The sequence below is a fragment of the Danio aesculapii genome, chromosome 23, assembly GCF_903798145.1.
Source record: "Danio aesculapii chromosome 23, fDanAes4.1, whole genome shotgun sequence".
NCBI classification, from domain to species: Eukaryota; Metazoa; Chordata; class Actinopteri; order Cypriniformes; family Danionidae; genus Danio; species Danio aesculapii.
Window position 1 is genome coordinate 41,466,549 of NC_079457.1, and position 17,893 is coordinate 41,484,441.

The following is a 17,893-nucleotide window of genomic DNA, read 5'->3' on the forward strand; positions in this document are numbered from 1 at the left end:
TAATAAAAATAAATAAATATATTAATAATGGTACAAGAATTTCCCCAAAAAAGTTTCTTTATCAGCTAATCGAATTGATTTCAAGGGTCAATCTTGTCTTAAGGTCTTTGCACACTGAAGTCTGAAATTTTCATATGTGTTTTTTTCCATATTAATAAAAAAAAAATTCGCAAAACATTTAAAGTCATTTCAAGCAGTGATACTTTGTTCTCCTCTCAAATCCTGAACAGAGACTGGCAGCACCTATAGACATTATAATAGATGGTGGCTGTGTTGACATGTCGAAGCAACGGACCGAAAGCGGACCATGCTTTCTAATATGCTAATGTCTATGACACAGTATAATATCTACACACACACAAAACAGCAGCAGGGCAGAGTTGTGCCAGTCAATGAATTCAGCATATAGGGGTTCTCAACTCTCCATCACATTCTGTCTTTATTTTATGCACTGTGTTTGTCATAAAGTTATCTGTAGCTCAAATGACGGCATTCTGTATTTAGCTTTTCGCTTGTGCGGTGGCTCTGAACTGTCAAAACACCTCTCAAAGCGCTTTTTCGGATGCGAAAAGAGAGAAAAAAGCAGGCAAAAATACCCTGTTCAGACTTTTATGACGGACAAAAATTTCGAAGGCAGTATGACAATACAACTGACACAACGCAAGGTGGAATTTATTTATTAATGTGCGAAAATTACGGACAAAAATTTCAGATTCAGTGTGCAATAACCTCTAAGTAATGGTGCTAAAAAATCTTTTTTTTTTTAGATAAATAAATCATTAACATTATAATATTTTTAGATATTAAGATCCAATTTTATACCTTATATTAAAATATTAATGGCAATTTAAATGTTTATATATATATGTGTGTGTGTGTGTGTGTGTGTGTGTGTGTGTGTGTGTGTGGTAATTTAGATTTTTGATGGTCCATTTGAGTATTACTAGACTGTCTGCTTAATATCCGTTGATACAGACATTCAACAGACATTTAACTGACTATAAGAAACTTTATATACATGTATAAAGAGTTCAGATGCAAAAGCCAATAAACGCCACTTCTGCAAAAAATGAGATGACATTGAGTGAATGCTTTAGGCACGTACTACATGTTCAACAAATAGATTTGCTTCAAATCATCTAAATCCCAGCGTCAGCCCATACAGAAATAACAGTTTTTTGGCAAAAGTTGCTAAACGCCACTTGCCTTTGACAGCAAAACCCGCGATATCCCAACATCCAATCACAAGGCGCGAATCGAATCAGATGTTTTCAATATAACGGCGAGCGAATAAGCCTGCTTTTATGAAGAGACTGTTTTATTCCGCTTTTGATTTAGATTTTAAAAGACTGAGTTTGATGAACTGGATGAGCCTGTCCGACTGTCAGTGAATGGCAAATGAAAACGTCGCTTACCTCAAAACTGTGCATCATAAGAAAAAGAAAGCAGTGTAAAGTGACATTTAAAGGCGTAACTAGGTTAATTAGGTTAACTAGGCAGGTTAGGGTAATTAGGTTAATGTATAACGATGGTTTGTTATACTATCGAAAAAATATATAGCTTAAAGGGGCTAATAAATTTGACATTTTGACCTGCTTTTATTCTAGCCAAAATAAAAGACTTTCTCCAGAAGAAAAAATTTTATTAGACATACTGTAAAAATTTACTTGCTCTGTTAAACATAATTTAGAAAATATATTTAAAAAATAATTAAAAGGGGAGCTAATAATTCTTACTTCAACTTAAATTACTTGATATTTGGATGTGGGGGTTTTCCTGTCACGATTTTATCTTTTCTTCTTTTAATGCCTTTGGTGGTCTAGGTTTGCCATAAATAAATATATTGAGGAATTCTCTGAAATATTCAAGCAATCTGTTCAAAACATCCAAATCATTTAGAAACAAACAAGTGTCTCTATGAATGGATCACTGAATCATTGACTGTAACCAAACACCGCAGTGTTACTCTGAGATATGCTAATCTTCCACTCTGGCTTTGTTTACTTGTGCCATATTACTTATGGTCATGAAAAAAAACTAAAATCATACGGCAATTTTAATAGTTTCTTTACAAAGCCATTCCTCCCCTTTTTTTACTTTTAATACACATTTTTGTTAGTTTTTAGCTTTCAAACAGGATCATAAACCTACATTTCACACCGGCCAATATATGCAGTTATGTTCCCCTCCACTTTCTCTTTACATAAAATTAAAAACTAATTAAAAATCAGAAAACAATCACAGTTAATAAAGGGTACCTGTATCTGAACTTGTCCATGGCCACAGAGAGGTGTGTGGGGTTCTGGGGATGGCAGGTGTAGGTATTGTGGTCGTTCTCAGGCAGCAGGTCGACATCATGCAGGAAAATACAGCTCCAGTCCTCCTCCTTCAGCACCTCACGCACTCCAACATTCAGCAGCTTCGCTCGGTTAAAAGTGGAGTTCCCTGACTGAGAACACACACACCATGGAGAAAACAAATACACGCCTCAGCAAGAATAAAAACACTAACATAGCCTGATAAACTATGAGCAACACTACGGGTCAATAGTTGGAGATCTGTAAGATTTTATTTTTAGGAAGAAGCCCGTTCACCAAAGCTGCATTTATTTGATCAAAAAATACAACAAAAAATGTAACATTGTGAAATATTTTTACAATTTAAAATAACTTTTCTTATAGACTGTAGTAAGGCTGCACAATACTGGAAAAAACGGACATTGTAATATTTTATTTTTCTGTGATAAATATTGCGATATGAATACAATTTCTCAAAATGACTGTTATAACTGTTTTGAAAGAGTTTTTGATTTTATCAATTGTGATGACTTTGTAGGGAAGTGAAACTAAAACTAACCTAAAACCATTCGACAATTACCATTCTTGTCTAAAGACGATTTTGAAAACCAGTTTTGATTCATTTCAAATGTTATAATTTTCATTAGAGAAATAATTAACTAATAATTAATCTTTGTTAAGACATTCTATAATTTAAAGTGCCCAAATTAGCTTGAAATCATGCATAAGCTAAGACATAAAAAAATGTTTCATTCTTTTGCCAAGTTCAGACTGCATGATTTTCAAAGTAGTCATGTCACAGGCGTTTTCACACTGCACGACTAGCTGGGGTAGCGTTCCGTCGCTACTGTGTTTACAGTGTAGAATGGAACAGTGACGGGGGGTTTCACACTGCATGACTTTACAATAGGAAGAATCGTCGACAACTTGGTCTCGGTCCAAAAACTACATCTCACAACCAAACACACACAAGAAGTGACATGAAAGTGTACTTATTTTGCTCACCTAGCCTTTGAAGGGAATTAGCAATTTCTCTTAAACTTTTTTTTTTTTTCGACCCAGTATGGTACAGTATTGCTCAGATGAGATGTCAAACAGACACAGGTGCTCGTGCCAAATTTACACTAGTTTTTCCTCCATTTCTAGGGTCCAAATAGACTAAGAAGCAGTGCTTTTAACTTCTCCCCCGATCTCCTGCTGGCCTGCAGATTCCCATACTAGAGGATGCTGCTCTCTCATTGGCTGTAGGTGATCGCCGATGTTATTTCAGTCAGAACCCATTTCACACAGCATGATTTGAATCCAGATATTTAGCATGTCAATTATCTCATAGGTGTCGGCGACTTTGATTGTTCATACTGTGTAATAGTTACTCACGTGAATGAGCACAGATTTGCTTGTGATTTCAGGCATTTGTCAGAGATTTCTCAAAACCTGTCAGCGAGTCAAAATCGGGGCTAAAATCATGCAGTCTGAACTCGGCATTAGGGTTAAACTTTGTTCTGAACTGATTTCTGGTTAATTATAATCCTAACTTGACATTGCAAATCCTACGATGTGACTATTGCAGATTCACACATTGCGATATCGATGCTGAAACGATTGTGCAGCCCTAGACTGTAGTTAAAATGTGAATTTTCAGCAAAATTACACCAATCTTCAGTGTCACATGATTCTTCAGAAATCCCTCTAATATGCTGATCTGCTGCTTTATTATGATGTTCTTATTAATGACACTCAGTTATTAATAATGATTTTTATAATTATAAATGGTTAAAACTTTTCTTTATAGTGTTGTGGAAATCGTGATGTTTTCTTTTTAGAATTCTTGAATGTAAAGAAAGTTTAAAATAACATTTTACATTATAAAGTCGATACTTTCACTCGTTAGTGCTTCCATTTAATGTGTTTCTTATGAATAAAAGTAAATATATTTTAATGGCAATTTTACATGATGCTGTATCACCATTTCCACAAAAATTATGAAGCAACCCGACAGTTTAATGATCATAATAAAGGTTTCTTGAGCAGCAGACCATAATATTATAATGCTTTCTAAAGGAGAAAGAAGACTGGAGTAATGATGCTAAAAATAAACTTTACATCACATACAAATAGCATTTTAAGCTACATTTAATTCAAAATATATATTTTTTAAATTGTCATAATATTTCACAATTTCATATTACAGTTTTTACTGTATTTTGATTAAATACAGCCTTGGTGCCCAGAATAGGCTTCATTTTAAAAATCTTATCCCAAAACTTCAGGAAATCAGAATTTGTTTACTTTTCTATACAGCATGATAAGCACAAGACCTGATGGACGATGTAAATGGCATAGTGGAGCTGCTGGCGCTGCAGGAAGGGGTGCAGATGGTAGAGGAGGGTGCGGAGGTGGCTCTGCCGGTTTCGGTAAGGCACCACGATGGCGGTGTGGTGCTGTGGCTCACAGTCTGGCGGGCGGTAATGTCCCCCTAAGGTCACCAGCGGGTTCTTCTCTTTGATCTCCTCCAGGGACGGGGGTGACGAGAGGTGGACAGAAACGGGACCCACTGGAACACAAGAGAAGGAGAACATACATAAATTGGTTCTGTTATACTACAGAAAATAAAAATGACATTATTTATTTATCATTTATGTAATACATCAGCACATTTCAGTAAGCCAATTTGAAGCATTTATTGCAAACTCATTTACTGATAAAAGCTTATTTAAGATTTCGTTGTTTTGAGTGGATTATCACCTACAGAAACCTCAGATGGGCTATTTCAACAGATATGTATTTCTCAAAGATTAACTTTTTTAATATATATCACTTAACAGAGATAATTTTGCACCCCAGGTCATTTGACAGATAAATGCGCAATCATGAAAGACTGTACACACGGGTCTTTGCACACAGACGTCTGAAATTTTCGAATACGTTTTTCGTTATTGTGTCCTCAAAATTAGTCATGCACAGAAACCTTGCATGCCAAGTCTGATGTGTACAGATTATTAAATGCAAATGGGAAAAAAACTTGGCTTTTGGTACATATTGAACTGTCAAAACACCTCCTAAAATTCTTTATTCAAATGCAAAAAAAAAAAAAAAATGAATTGAACCAGATCAGAGTATTTATTATGACTGATGAAAATTTTGGACAGTGTTTAAATGTGATCATCACAATATATGGTCAAATTTATTTTTTACATGCAAAAATTTCAGAAGTGCGATATGAGCATAGGGGTCTATTAAGATACACAGTGTATGTGTACATAGTGTGTATTTTACACTTTTTAAAAGTGATGGGTGGTCTACAGTAGATGCATTTACTTTTACACACACATTTACAAGAACAAAAATAGTGTCTTTTGAACACTTACAATGTCTATCAGTCGACTCAATACTTTCCTGTGTAAGCTGCTAAGGTGATCGTGCATTGACAATGGTATGAACCATTATAGGGACAGTCAAATTTACACCACCATTCAAGCTACAGAACTATTTTCTGCTAGATCCTATTTTCACTATATACACTGTTTAAAGGGCTGAACTAGGGCTGGACTATTAACTGACAAGTAATCAAAACCAACATCAGAACCTATAATGGACCAAATTTTTCCAGGTTGATTTTTTTCGATTACTTACCCTACTGCGTGTGGAGTAACGTGACCCCGCTCCACTTCTGCGGCCACTTTGCTGCCACATCTGATCTCTGGTCAAGTAGGGCGATAGACCCAATCTTGAGCCTTTACTTTGCACTACATTGACAATGATTGGAAGATCTGCCAGAGATGCCTTAAGGGCATATTTTCCATTACATTCAAATTATTTTTTATATTAAAATATTTGTTGCAAGTGCAAAAAAATGCAAGAAATGCACTGTTTAAAATATTATTTACAGGATATACAAGAGTTGTTTTATTTAGAAAAGATACTGCTTGTTTTCTAAAATTAATTTGAAAAATGTTGTTATTATAAAAAAGCTAAAAAATTATTTGTTTTCACTTTTTCATAAGAAAAAAAGCAATGCGTGTTTTAATTTCAGTTGTTCAACGCTGTTGTTCAATAAATAATCATAGATAGTGGACCCTATCATATACCCGGCGCAGTAAAGTACAAGACGTGTTTGGCGCGATTTGTTGCTATTTTCAGACCAGTGAAACCCTAATTTTCACGTTTTGCGCCACATTGTTTAAAAGCAAATCCATTTGCGCTACTTTGTGGACACACGGGTGTTCCGCTCTAAAAAAAAAAAAAAGAGATGTATAAAGGCACATTGTTGGTGCGCTGCTATTTAGAGGAACTGAAATAGAACGCGCCGGCTAGTCTAAAGTCCAGCGCAGAGAGTGTTGGTTATTCACCTATGCAGGTTCAAACGCTCACACAGGATGTATAGCAATACACAAATATCTTTACATATGAAAACAATTGAAGGATTAATGGATTCAAATGTTACAAAAATTATTTTTTGCTACATAGATATAAAAACCACTGCCTCCATGCCTTCTTTATGCTCATGACAATTAGCTTTTTTATTATGTTATTATTAGGAGTAGCATTATTTATTATATGCATATTTATATTTGTTTTAATAAAAACTAGTTTAGATTTGTCCATCTGTTGGGTTTTGGAGACGCAAGCATCACCATATGGGGCATAAGAATAGGACGTGTGTTTTGTTATAACTCAGTTTTTTGACCACAGTTTGTTGTTATTTATTTGTTTGCTGGAAATTAGAACTGAATTTACAAATAGTTGAGACAAATCTTTGCAATTAACAAACAAATTTAAATATGTAGGCTAATGGATATCTTCAGCGCAGTGCGTACAACACCGTGTCCTTATCCACGAAAGTAAAGGAGTAGAGTAAAAGTAAAATAAAAATAAAAAAAGAGTAAAGTGGCCGAATGGAGGAGGTCTTTATCCCTGCGCAGATGGTCTGTTTAACTGTATTCTCGCTAGTAAAGCATTCAGTCTTTTCATTCAGTTTTTCCACTTGCAAAGTCTGCCATGTAAATAGCAAATGCGCAATGGCGCGACTCCTATGTGAGAACGTGAGATCAGACTCTGATTGGTTTAATGCCTGTTATTCTCAAAACTCATTGAGAGAATAAGCACAACACTGTTAGACCATGCGCTGAGGCGCAAACCGTATGTTTTAATCCTTAAAATATCAAAAGTCGATTCGGACACACCCTTAATGCTTTCGCGCCATAGGCTTTAGACTTTGCACCTAGATTGTTAAAATAGAGCCCAGTGTGTGTTTACTTTTATTATTTTAAAATCAAATAATGCACCCTTCAATCAAAAATCTTTCACTTGTAATATGTGAGCATATTTACTATACAAAAACTGTCAGTGAACTAAGAGGGCAAAAAAATTTTATAAATAAAATAATTGTTCATCAATCGTAAGCGACTCAAAATGTTCAATTAATCAAGATTTTGGGCCAAATCCCCTAGTCCTAAGCTGAACCACCCAATAAAGTGTTAATTAGTGGGGTCAATAAACCGATTACTGTAATAATACGGTCTTGTCAATGTGGTTTACTAATTATTTCAATAAGCTGATTACTGTGAGTTATTAGTGTACTTAAGTGTATGTAATTGCGCACAGTGTGGATGTATACTTCATGTACCCAGCAGTGGCGAGGGCAGTGAACAGTCCCTGAGCTGCTGTTCTGCTCCACTGGGACCAGGATGGTGGAGCAGTAGAGAGGTAAGGTTGGTGTAAACGTCATGAGGCCGAGAGTAGTCGATCTCAGGCTCCGTGGAGTGAACCAAAACAGACACCAGGCCACGGAAGCCTCCCAATGAGAAGTAGAGGACGAACGCGAACTGGAAGCCCACCAACAGAGCCAGAGTGCAGGGGGAGTCCAGCGCTCGACCGCAGCAAACCATCATGACATCCGCAGGATGGGACAGTCAAAGGGGGAGGCGAAAGAAGAGAGATGGAGTGAGGGCAGAGCCACAGGCATGAGAGAGTGGAAGGATAACAGGGGTGACGAGGAGAAATAAAGTTAGCTCAGTGAGCTAAGAGAATGGAAAGACATCTATGGCATGAGTGGGAGTCGCTGGAAAAAAAACAGAGGAAACACAAAAATCAATAGTGACAGATCCATCACATCTAACTACAAAGGAGAACTTTAAAGCGCCAGCAAGCCCGGGATCAATGCCAGAGCTCAGATGAAATCAGCAAAAGAGCACACACTTTTTTTGTGTGTGTAGGGGGTCATTTCTGTTACAAAGCACCTTTGAAAAATAATTTGCACACTTTGTCATTTCTATAAATATACATGTGACTTTACGAGTTTAGACAACAGTTATGCTTGAATATTTGCATGAAAAAAACACGACAAATGACTATTTTCGAAAATGTGGCTTGTAATATTTTAGAATGGAAATAAAAAGTCCATTATTCAGTAAGTTCACAAGGTTGACAATCTAAATCAGTTGTCTCACACTCTATTCCTGGAGGGCCACAGCTCTGCAGATTTCAGCACCAACCACATCCAACTTACACCTGCTTAATTGTCTCTAGTAATCTTGAACACCTTAATTAGTTGGATCAGCTGTGTTTGATTAGGGTTGGAGAACAAATGTGCAGAGCTGCGGCCTTCCAGGAATCCAGTTTGAGACCTATGATCTAATTTTTAAAAACATCTTAAGAAATGTTGTTATTTTCATAAAAGTAGCAATGTCAACTCGCAAAATGAAACGATTTTTACAATAGTTGTTGTTTTAATTATGTGAGCTGACATAAGCAAATGTGTACTATAAAAAATTTGAGTCAAAACCACAAATGTGTTATTGATTCAGTGGTGAAATTCAGAGTACTAAAAAAAAACATCATACTCAAGTAAAAGTACTATTACTTGCCCAAAAATGTAATGCAATGCGAGTAAAAGTATCTGTTGTGAATATTACTCAAAGTATGAGTAATAACTAGCCCTTTTAAAAGTACTCAAAAGTAGCGAGTAGTGAGTATTATGCTGTAAAAGTATCTGATGCTTTTACATTCAATTTGTGCAGTGATGTGTAAACGTAACATTCTGTAGTGCATTCAGTTATTGTTTAAAGCCATTTCGCAATTTCAGTCATTATGCAATATTTCAACAATCTAGAAGCTATAAATTATAAAGCTATAAATAGGCTGAAAAACTGGGTTGGACTGTCTGGCACGATCCTCAAATGGTTCAGATCTTACCTTGAAGGGAGAGGTTACTATGACCATAGGTCAAGGTGGACACCCATGACAAGGCTTGTTTCTGGCACCTCTGCTGTTCAACCTTTATATGCTTCCTCTGAGCCAAATAATAAGAAAGAACCAAATTTCCTACCACAGCTATGCTGATGACACTCAGATCTACCTAGCCTTACTGCCTAATGACTACAGCCTCATTGACAGCCTCTGCCAATGCATTGATGAAATTAACAATTGGATGTGCCAAAACTTTCTTCAGTTAAACAAAGAAAACTGAAGTCATTGCATTTGGGAACAGAGATGAGGTTCTCAAGGTGAATGTGTACCTTGGCTCTAAGGGTCAAACAACAAAAAATAAGGTCAAGAATCTTGGTGTGACTCTGGAGTCAGATCTGAGTTTCAGTAGTCATGTCAAAGCAGTTAGTAAATCAGCATACTATCATCTCAAAAACATTGCAAGAATGAGATGCTTTGTTTCCAGTGAGAAACTTGTTCATGCTTTTATCAGCAGCAGGGTGGATTACTGTAACAGCCTCCTCATTGGCCTTCCCAAAAAGACAGTCAGACAGTTGCAGCTCATCCAGAATGCTGCAGCCAGTATTCTGACCAGAACCAGAAAATCAGAGCACATCACACCTGTCCTCAGGTCTTTACACTGGCTCCCAGTTATAGGGAGAATAGATTTTAAAGTATTACTTGTCTATAAATCACTAAATGGCCTAGGACCTCAATACATTACAGATATGCTCATTGAATACAAATCTAATAAATCACTCAGATCTTTAGGATTAAATAAACTAGAAATTCCAAGAGTTCAGTCAAAGCAGGGTGAATCGTCTTTCAGCTACTACGCCCCTCGCTGCTGGAATCAGCTTCCAGAAATGATCAGATGTGCTCCAACATTAGGCACATTCAAATCAAGACTGAAAACACATCTGTTTAGCTGTGCCTTTACTGAATGAGCACTGTGCTACGTCCGACAGTTCGCACTATTGTCTTTCTTTTCGTTTTTTTTTTTTAATTCTTTTATAACCTGCTTTAACACATTTTAATCTGTTTTTAATCAATTTATTGTTTGTTTGTTTTTTTTCTTATGCTTGTCTTTGTTTACTCTTGTTTATGTAAAGCACTTTTAATTGCGTATGAAATGTGCTATATAAATAAACTTGCCTTGCCTATAAATGAGTGTTTTATATCAAACATAATATTTCCTCTCTTTTTTTACCAATGCTCCAGACAGCTCGCTCCTGAATAAATCCATTTTTGATTAACACATTTGATTCAGTGATGCAGCTTAGATCACAGGTGTCAAACTCAGCTCCTGGAGGGCCGCAGCTCTGCACAGTTTAGTTCCAACCCTAATTAAACACACCTGATCAAACTAATTGAGTGCTTCAGGCTTGTTTGATACCTACCCTACATCAGGTGTTTTCAAACTGTGGGGCGCACCTATTAAGGGGGACGCGAGACATTGAGGTGTGCACTCAAGTAAATTATGATGACGATTTTTATGCGTTCACTAGAGGGATTAATATGATTAACGTTAGCTCCACAGCTAACTATCAGACACTTGTAGAGTTATTGCATTCCAGTAAAATATATACAAATAAAATGGACCGGGTGCTTTTTAAAACTAATGACGGTGAATGAATAAAAGTCAAACCGGTAAGCCATCTGACAAAAAAAAGTGCCCTTCTGAATCAAATCAGCAGGATGCCCATCTGGATCTTTCGCTTACTTTGAAGACACTACGTCACCTTGGAATTATAAGGTTCTATCTGCGTTCTGAATGATTTTGAGATATTGAGCTTCAAAGTTTTTGCATTCAATAGCAAACAGTATGTGTGTAACATTTGTTTTTTAAATAAAAAGTCTTAAAATGTAAAAAAATAATGAAAAAAAAAAAACATCCCATAAATGTAAATAAGTTGTCAATTAATAAGAATATGTCAATAACTCCATTTTGACAAAATGTCAGATGGAACCCTATAATTCCAAGGCAACGACTACTGACTATGTTTACATGGACATCAGTAATAGTTATTTGCCTTAATCTGAATAAGACAATAATATAATTACGTGAAGTGCTTTTTGAATGTTGCGTCACCAGGCTATTCACATCTGCATAGTCTCATGTAATTTCGGGTGTTTCATCTTTAATTTCTGTATTTTAACTGCAGTTCGGCAGTTTAACTACCACTCATGAACATTTCATTCATGCCCCCGTGACAAACTGAGGTATTTGACACGAATAAGGACTGGTGGAAGAGTGTTGCTTTTATTGATACTGCATGTCGAATGGAAAGAAAGAACTTCCGCATTTCATGATGTGCGTGTGTGTGTGTGTGTGTGTGCTCTTTTACTGACAACTGCGTGTGTGGATCTTGTCACAAAATGCAGCGAAAAGTCCTACATGACGGTAATAGTTTGATTGCGGTGTTTACTTCAATAATGCCACTAGTATATGCATACTCCAAGTCTTAATTCCATTTCTGTTTAGTTCAATCAGAGTATTGTCTTAATCATATTAAAAACGCAATAAAGTAATGTTGCCCATGTAAACATACTCAATGTTTGACTTAACCACAGCATCAGGGCTCTACGAACTTGGCTTTGCGAAGCAGCATTTTCTGTATGCGCGTACTGTACATCAAAAGCAAGTATGCTATATGGGTGATGGTTATCGACAGCGAAAGATGATTTACGGTTAGTCGTGTCAGGAATCCAACCAGAGATTAGCATGTTGTCCTCACAGAAACAGGCTCAGCCATCACACTGAATCAGGTAAGCTGTATATTTATGTTTCAACGTAATTAATTCTGCGCACTTTAAACGCAGGAAGTAATATGTGAATGATGTTTGCGCATGCATTATAAATTTGGCACGAGGGAGGGGTGAAATTGGACAAAATTGGGGGGGCGTGTCCTAAAAGTTTGAATAACAGAATGTGTCAATTCATATCTTATAAATGCTTGTGTTGTTGTTATGAATTATATTTAATTCCATTAAAAAGTTAGTTCAACCAAAAATGAAAATAATGTTATTATTCACCATCATATCATTCCAAATCATTGGGACCTTTATTCATCTTCAAAACAGAAATTAAGGTATTTTAGATTAAAACCAAGAGCTCTTTGACTCTTTTTAGACAGCAATTTTAGAAACTCACTTAACAACAAACTGAACAATAAACAGTCAAAACATTCAATGTGAATTCAGTGGTTTAACTGCAATCATACAAAGCTCCATCTACACATCAGTGTAAAAAAAAAAAAAAAAAAAAAAAAAAAAAAAACGTAAAAATACTTTGTTCACCTTTGTCTTTAACATCAGATCAGGGTGCACATTTACCACTGGAAAATGGCAGTTTCATTTTTAACAAAGTAGTTTTTTTTGGTGAACAAAACAGGATAAAAATGTTCTTGGATCTTCGTATGACTATTAAAACCACTGAAGTCATGGGACGTTTTGAAAATATGTTTTTCCTTTTCTGAACTTTGAATGTCTGGGGACAGCTGTCTACAAACAGGCAGAGAGCTCTTGGATCTCATCTAAAATATCTTAATTTGTGTTTTGAAGATAAAGAAAGATCTCAGGGGTATTGGGGACGAAATGATGGTGAACTAAAACTTTAAAGCATTTGGCTATTTTTTAATAAACTATAAAATATTAGATTATATAATGTTAAAATTAATAAAATAAGACATGATGGAAAGTGAAAGCACTAGCCAAACCTATGAAATAATTACACATTTAAACCGTGTTAGCAAGAAAACCTTCTAGTTTGAAACATTTTGATGCAATAATGCACTAACATTTCAGATTTCTAAATAATTCGCGTTTTTCATGGCACAATCAAACAGAAGGCGAAAGCAACTAAAACCAAGAGATTCTTTCAAATTCACAGGTGTGCTCATTTCAATTTGATTTGGAGAAAATACGACTAAAATTCCCCTCAGAATACAAAAATTGTGAGTAAAGCTTTCTAAAATAAGTTATGCAGAGCAGTGTGTAAAATAAGACTCGTTTTTACATATTTCATACCTGTTTGGACTGCTCATGAACACAGGGTTGAGCTCACTGTCCTCCTCCTCCAGTCCATCACAAAACATCGTACACCTTGAGGAGACGGAGAGCTCTGGACCGATTCATTTGCACACCAGCTCACCCTGTTGCATAACCAAAACATTGAAAGAATGAATTAAACAACCATACACGAAGCGACGTCAAAAGCAAGCAAAGTAATCGACGGATTTTTGAACACTTCAGGTCAAGCGTTTGCTCAGACTCACCCGGATAACGTCGAGTCTTCATACGAGGATTTAGCTGCAGTCGATACGCAGGCCTTTATTTAATATTAATCAGTCGATAGTGGATAATCATTCCTCTTTGGCGCAGGAGAGAGCAGCAGACGCTCAAAGCAGCAGCACAGAGCCGCGGACAGACATGTTTGATGCGGTGACGCGCACGCCACGCTCAGCGATCATCATGTTACAATAAAAGCCCCCAATACCTGTGTAAAAACCACAGTGCTGCCTACTGGAGCGAGGAAACACACATACCGGAGGCAGATGACATACGATAGAGGATCTGTGATGACAATAAATGCAAATTAAGTTGATGAAAAAAGGACACGAAATGTAATCACACGTAATCCGCATTTTGATAGGGATTTTATTTCTTGAATAATGACGTCTGTCAAAAACAAATGCAGTCTAACATGAGATTACATACAGACAATGCAGTAGTGTGTTGTATTCTACTCAGTTTCTATCTATCTATCTATCTATCTATCTATCTATCTATCTATCTATCTATCTATCTATCTATCTATCTATCTATCTATCTATCTATCTATCTATCTATCTATCTATCTGTCTGTCTGTCTGTCTGTCTGTCTGTCTGTCTGTCTGTCTGTCTGTCTGTCTGTCTGTCTATCTATCTGTATGTAGGCTATGTATGTATCAAACAACATATCTGTCTGTTTTTGGGATTTTTTTTAAATATAAAAAAAATGTGAGTATTATTTTTTGTTTAATAAAAATAAAACTCTCTCTTTGTCTATATGTACACAAACTAAAAATGTTTAAGCTCACCTAAAACTAAAACCAAATAGTTTTGTTTTTTATTTTATTTTATGTACAGTATTAACATAAATAAAATAATAAAATGAAACAGGAAAATAAATAAATAAAATACATATACATACATACATACATACATACATACATACATACATACATACATACATATATATATATTACATACATATGTAAACTCACCAGCCACTTTCTTAGGTACACCTTACTAGTACCGGATTGGACCCCCTTTTGCCTTCAGAACTGCCTTAATCCTTCGTGGCATAGATTCAACAAGGTACTGGAAATATTACTTTGAGATTTTGGTCCATATTGACATGATAGCATCACGCAGTTGCTGCAGATTTGTCTGCTGCACATCCATGATGCAATCATCCTGTTCCACCACATCCCCAAGGTGCTCTATTGGATTAGGATCTGGTGACTGTGGAGGCCATTTGAATACAGCGAACTCATTGTCATGTTCAAGAAACCAGTTATGACATGTTGCCAGTTATGACATGGCACATTATCCTGCTGAAGGTAGCCATCAGATGATGGATGCACTGATCATAAAGGGAGGGATAAGGTCAGCAGCAATAATCAGGTAGGCTGTGGCGTTGACACAATGCTCAGTTGGTACTAATGGGCCCAAAGTGTGCCAAGAAAATATCCGCCATACCATTAAACCACCAGCAGCAGCCTGAACCATTGATACAAGGCAGGATGCATCCGTGCTTTCATGTTGTTGACACCAAATTCTGACCCTACCATCTGAATGTTGCAGCGAAAATCGAGACTCATCAGACCAGGCAACATTTTTGAAATCTTCTATTGTCCAATTTTGGTGAAGATGTGTGAATTGTCCCCACAGTTTCCTGTTCTTAGCTGACAGGAGTGGTACCCGGTGTGGTCTTCTGCTGCTGTAGCCCATCTGCCTCAAGATTTGTCGTGTTCTGCATTCAGAGATGCTCTTCTGCATACGACGGTTGTAATAAGTGGTTATTTGAGTTACTGTTGCCTTTCTATCAGCTGAAACCAGTCTAGCCACTCTCCTTTGACCTCTGGCATCAACAAGGCATTTGCGCCCACAGAACTGCTGTTCACTGGATATTTTCTCTTTTTCGGACCATTCTCTGTAAACCCTAGAGATGAATATATATATATATATATATATATATATATATATATATATATATATATATATATATATATATATATATATATATATATATATATATATATATATATATACATACATACATATGAACCCTATATGTTAGTACCTAAGTATAGTAGGATATAAAGTCCAATTTTTTGTGTGCAAATCATCTCTCACACACACTCTCTCTCTTTACACTAACAAAAAAATTAACTAATAAAAGTCTGAAAACTGAATAAAACCACACAGTTTGAATAATGATTTATAAGTAATTTAATTTTTCTGTAATCTGTATTCTTTGACATGATGTGGAACATGCATAATGAATGACACGGTTTTTGATAATGTAATCAATCAATATTTGCTTTATTGAGAAACTAGGAGACATTCTTGTTCAACAAGAAGAGCATTGCAAACGTTTTATTTCACTGAACTCACCAAACTCGCGTTAACTCAAGTTTTATTAGTCACAGCTTTCAAACCATGATGGTACGCCACGTCTGCTCCTGAAGTCAAGCTGAAAGAGATTTTATTTGAACATGCAGCAGTGTGCGGCACATGCAGGGTCACTGCCAATGAGAACTTGACAATAACAACACAACACAATGAAAAGATGTGGAATTCTGTGCAAAACAACATAACATTACAATCCTTTTACTGAATCGTTCTCGAACCCAAGACGGCTGGGCAAGAGCATCAGGCATTTGGCTGAACGAATCTCGAAAACATAATTATATTGTGTCTGTATACAGTTCCTCCGTTGCCCTAAAGTACTCCCACAACTAAAAGACCCCTGAAGCAAGGAAGCAAGGCAATGACACATAAAATGGTAAGCTAAAAACTTGACAAACAACACAAACAGTATACACTCATTATAAGCACCATAAATTTAACATCTATACTGTAGATTCAACCTTCCCACTTAAACATCCCATACAAACGTCATATATTATATATAATACAACAAACTAATATGAAGTAATAATACACATTAATAATATTATTATAAAAGTGTCGAGCGATCAAAGAGCCCTTGCAAAGTGATAATGTTAAGACTTTACCGTAAAATTCTTTTAAAACAATCACCCATATACACCCAAAACTGAAAAATGTCACCATTTACACACCATTCACTTGTCACAAACCTGATTGAGTATATTTTTTTCGTTGAACACAAAATAAGATATTTTGAAAATGGTAGAAAACCGGTAACCATTAACTTACATATTCCTACTATGGATGTCAATGGTTACAGGTTTGTAACATTCTTCAAAATGTCTTCTTTTGAGTTTAACAACAACAACAACAACAAAAAAACTCATAAAGGTTTTTGAAACCATTTGAGAGTGAGTAAATGTTGAGTGCAGTTTCATTTTTGGGTGAATTATTTCTTTAAGTGTCTTTTTAAGTTTGCCAATACTTATTTTTTTTTGCTTTGTCCTTTTTTTTCCTGTAGCATTAACAAACAAACATCTAAAGATACACAATGCTTTTCAGACTGTGCTTAGCGTTGGTTTATTGTCATTTTAATCACTACACTTTTAACCCTTGGTAAATAAACATTTTACATGTAATTTAGAAGCATGTCGAGGACTGCTTTTTACCTGGGATTTTAAAACCCTGTTATGGATTAGTGTGATCATCACTCAATCCCACATTAAGGCTTTTTACACTTGAACTAGTTAACCCTGGATACTTGTAAACCCCAGGTCAAGAAAATCCTGGTTTATCTTGCTTCACGTTTCACACTGTCATAATAAACCTAGAGTTAATATTAAATACTGATTATTTCTATGACGTTTCAAACTGCACTCTCCTAAAAATAATACTTTAATATTCTAAAAGCTGGTTTATGTGGTTCATTCCGCTGTGGTTCATGGTAAATTCCTGGTAAATCAGGGACTAAGCTTAAGGAATATGAATCAATGAAGTTATTTATACAACGGCAACGATTACATCATTGGTTCCCATAAGGACCTTTCAGTAAGTGGTACTCAAAAAAACATATTTATTTTTTGTTAAAGTATCTGTAAAAGAAAACTGAATTCATTTTAATAACCTTATATATATATATATATATATATATATATATATATATGTGTGTGTGTGTGTGTGTGTGTGTGTGTGTGTGTTTGTGTCATGGAAAAGATTAAAGTTAAAGGATC

General features: G+C 35.8%; 1 protein-coding gene across 1 annotated transcript in view; it reads right to left on the bottom strand.

Moving 5' to 3' along the window:
* Positions 1-13,940, bottom strand: part of b4galt3 (UDP-Gal:betaGlcNAc beta 1,4- galactosyltransferase, polypeptide 3) — a 28,232-nt gene extending 14,292 nt beyond the window's left edge. Inside the window, exons 1-5 of the mRNA XM_056449469.1 lie at positions 13,781-13,940; positions 13,533-13,657; positions 7,924-8,358; positions 4,616-4,851; positions 2,259-2,449 (exon numbers count right to left, since the gene is read on the bottom strand). Coding sequence (XP_056305444.1) covers positions 2,259-2,449; positions 4,616-4,851; positions 7,924-8,188 — 692 coding nt within the window. The 5' untranslated portion in view covers positions 8,189-8,358; positions 13,533-13,657; positions 13,781-13,940. The remainder of the gene's footprint in view (positions 1-2,258; positions 2,450-4,615; positions 4,852-7,923; positions 8,359-13,532; positions 13,658-13,780) is intronic.
* Positions 13,941-17,893: the final 3,953 nt, after the last annotated feature.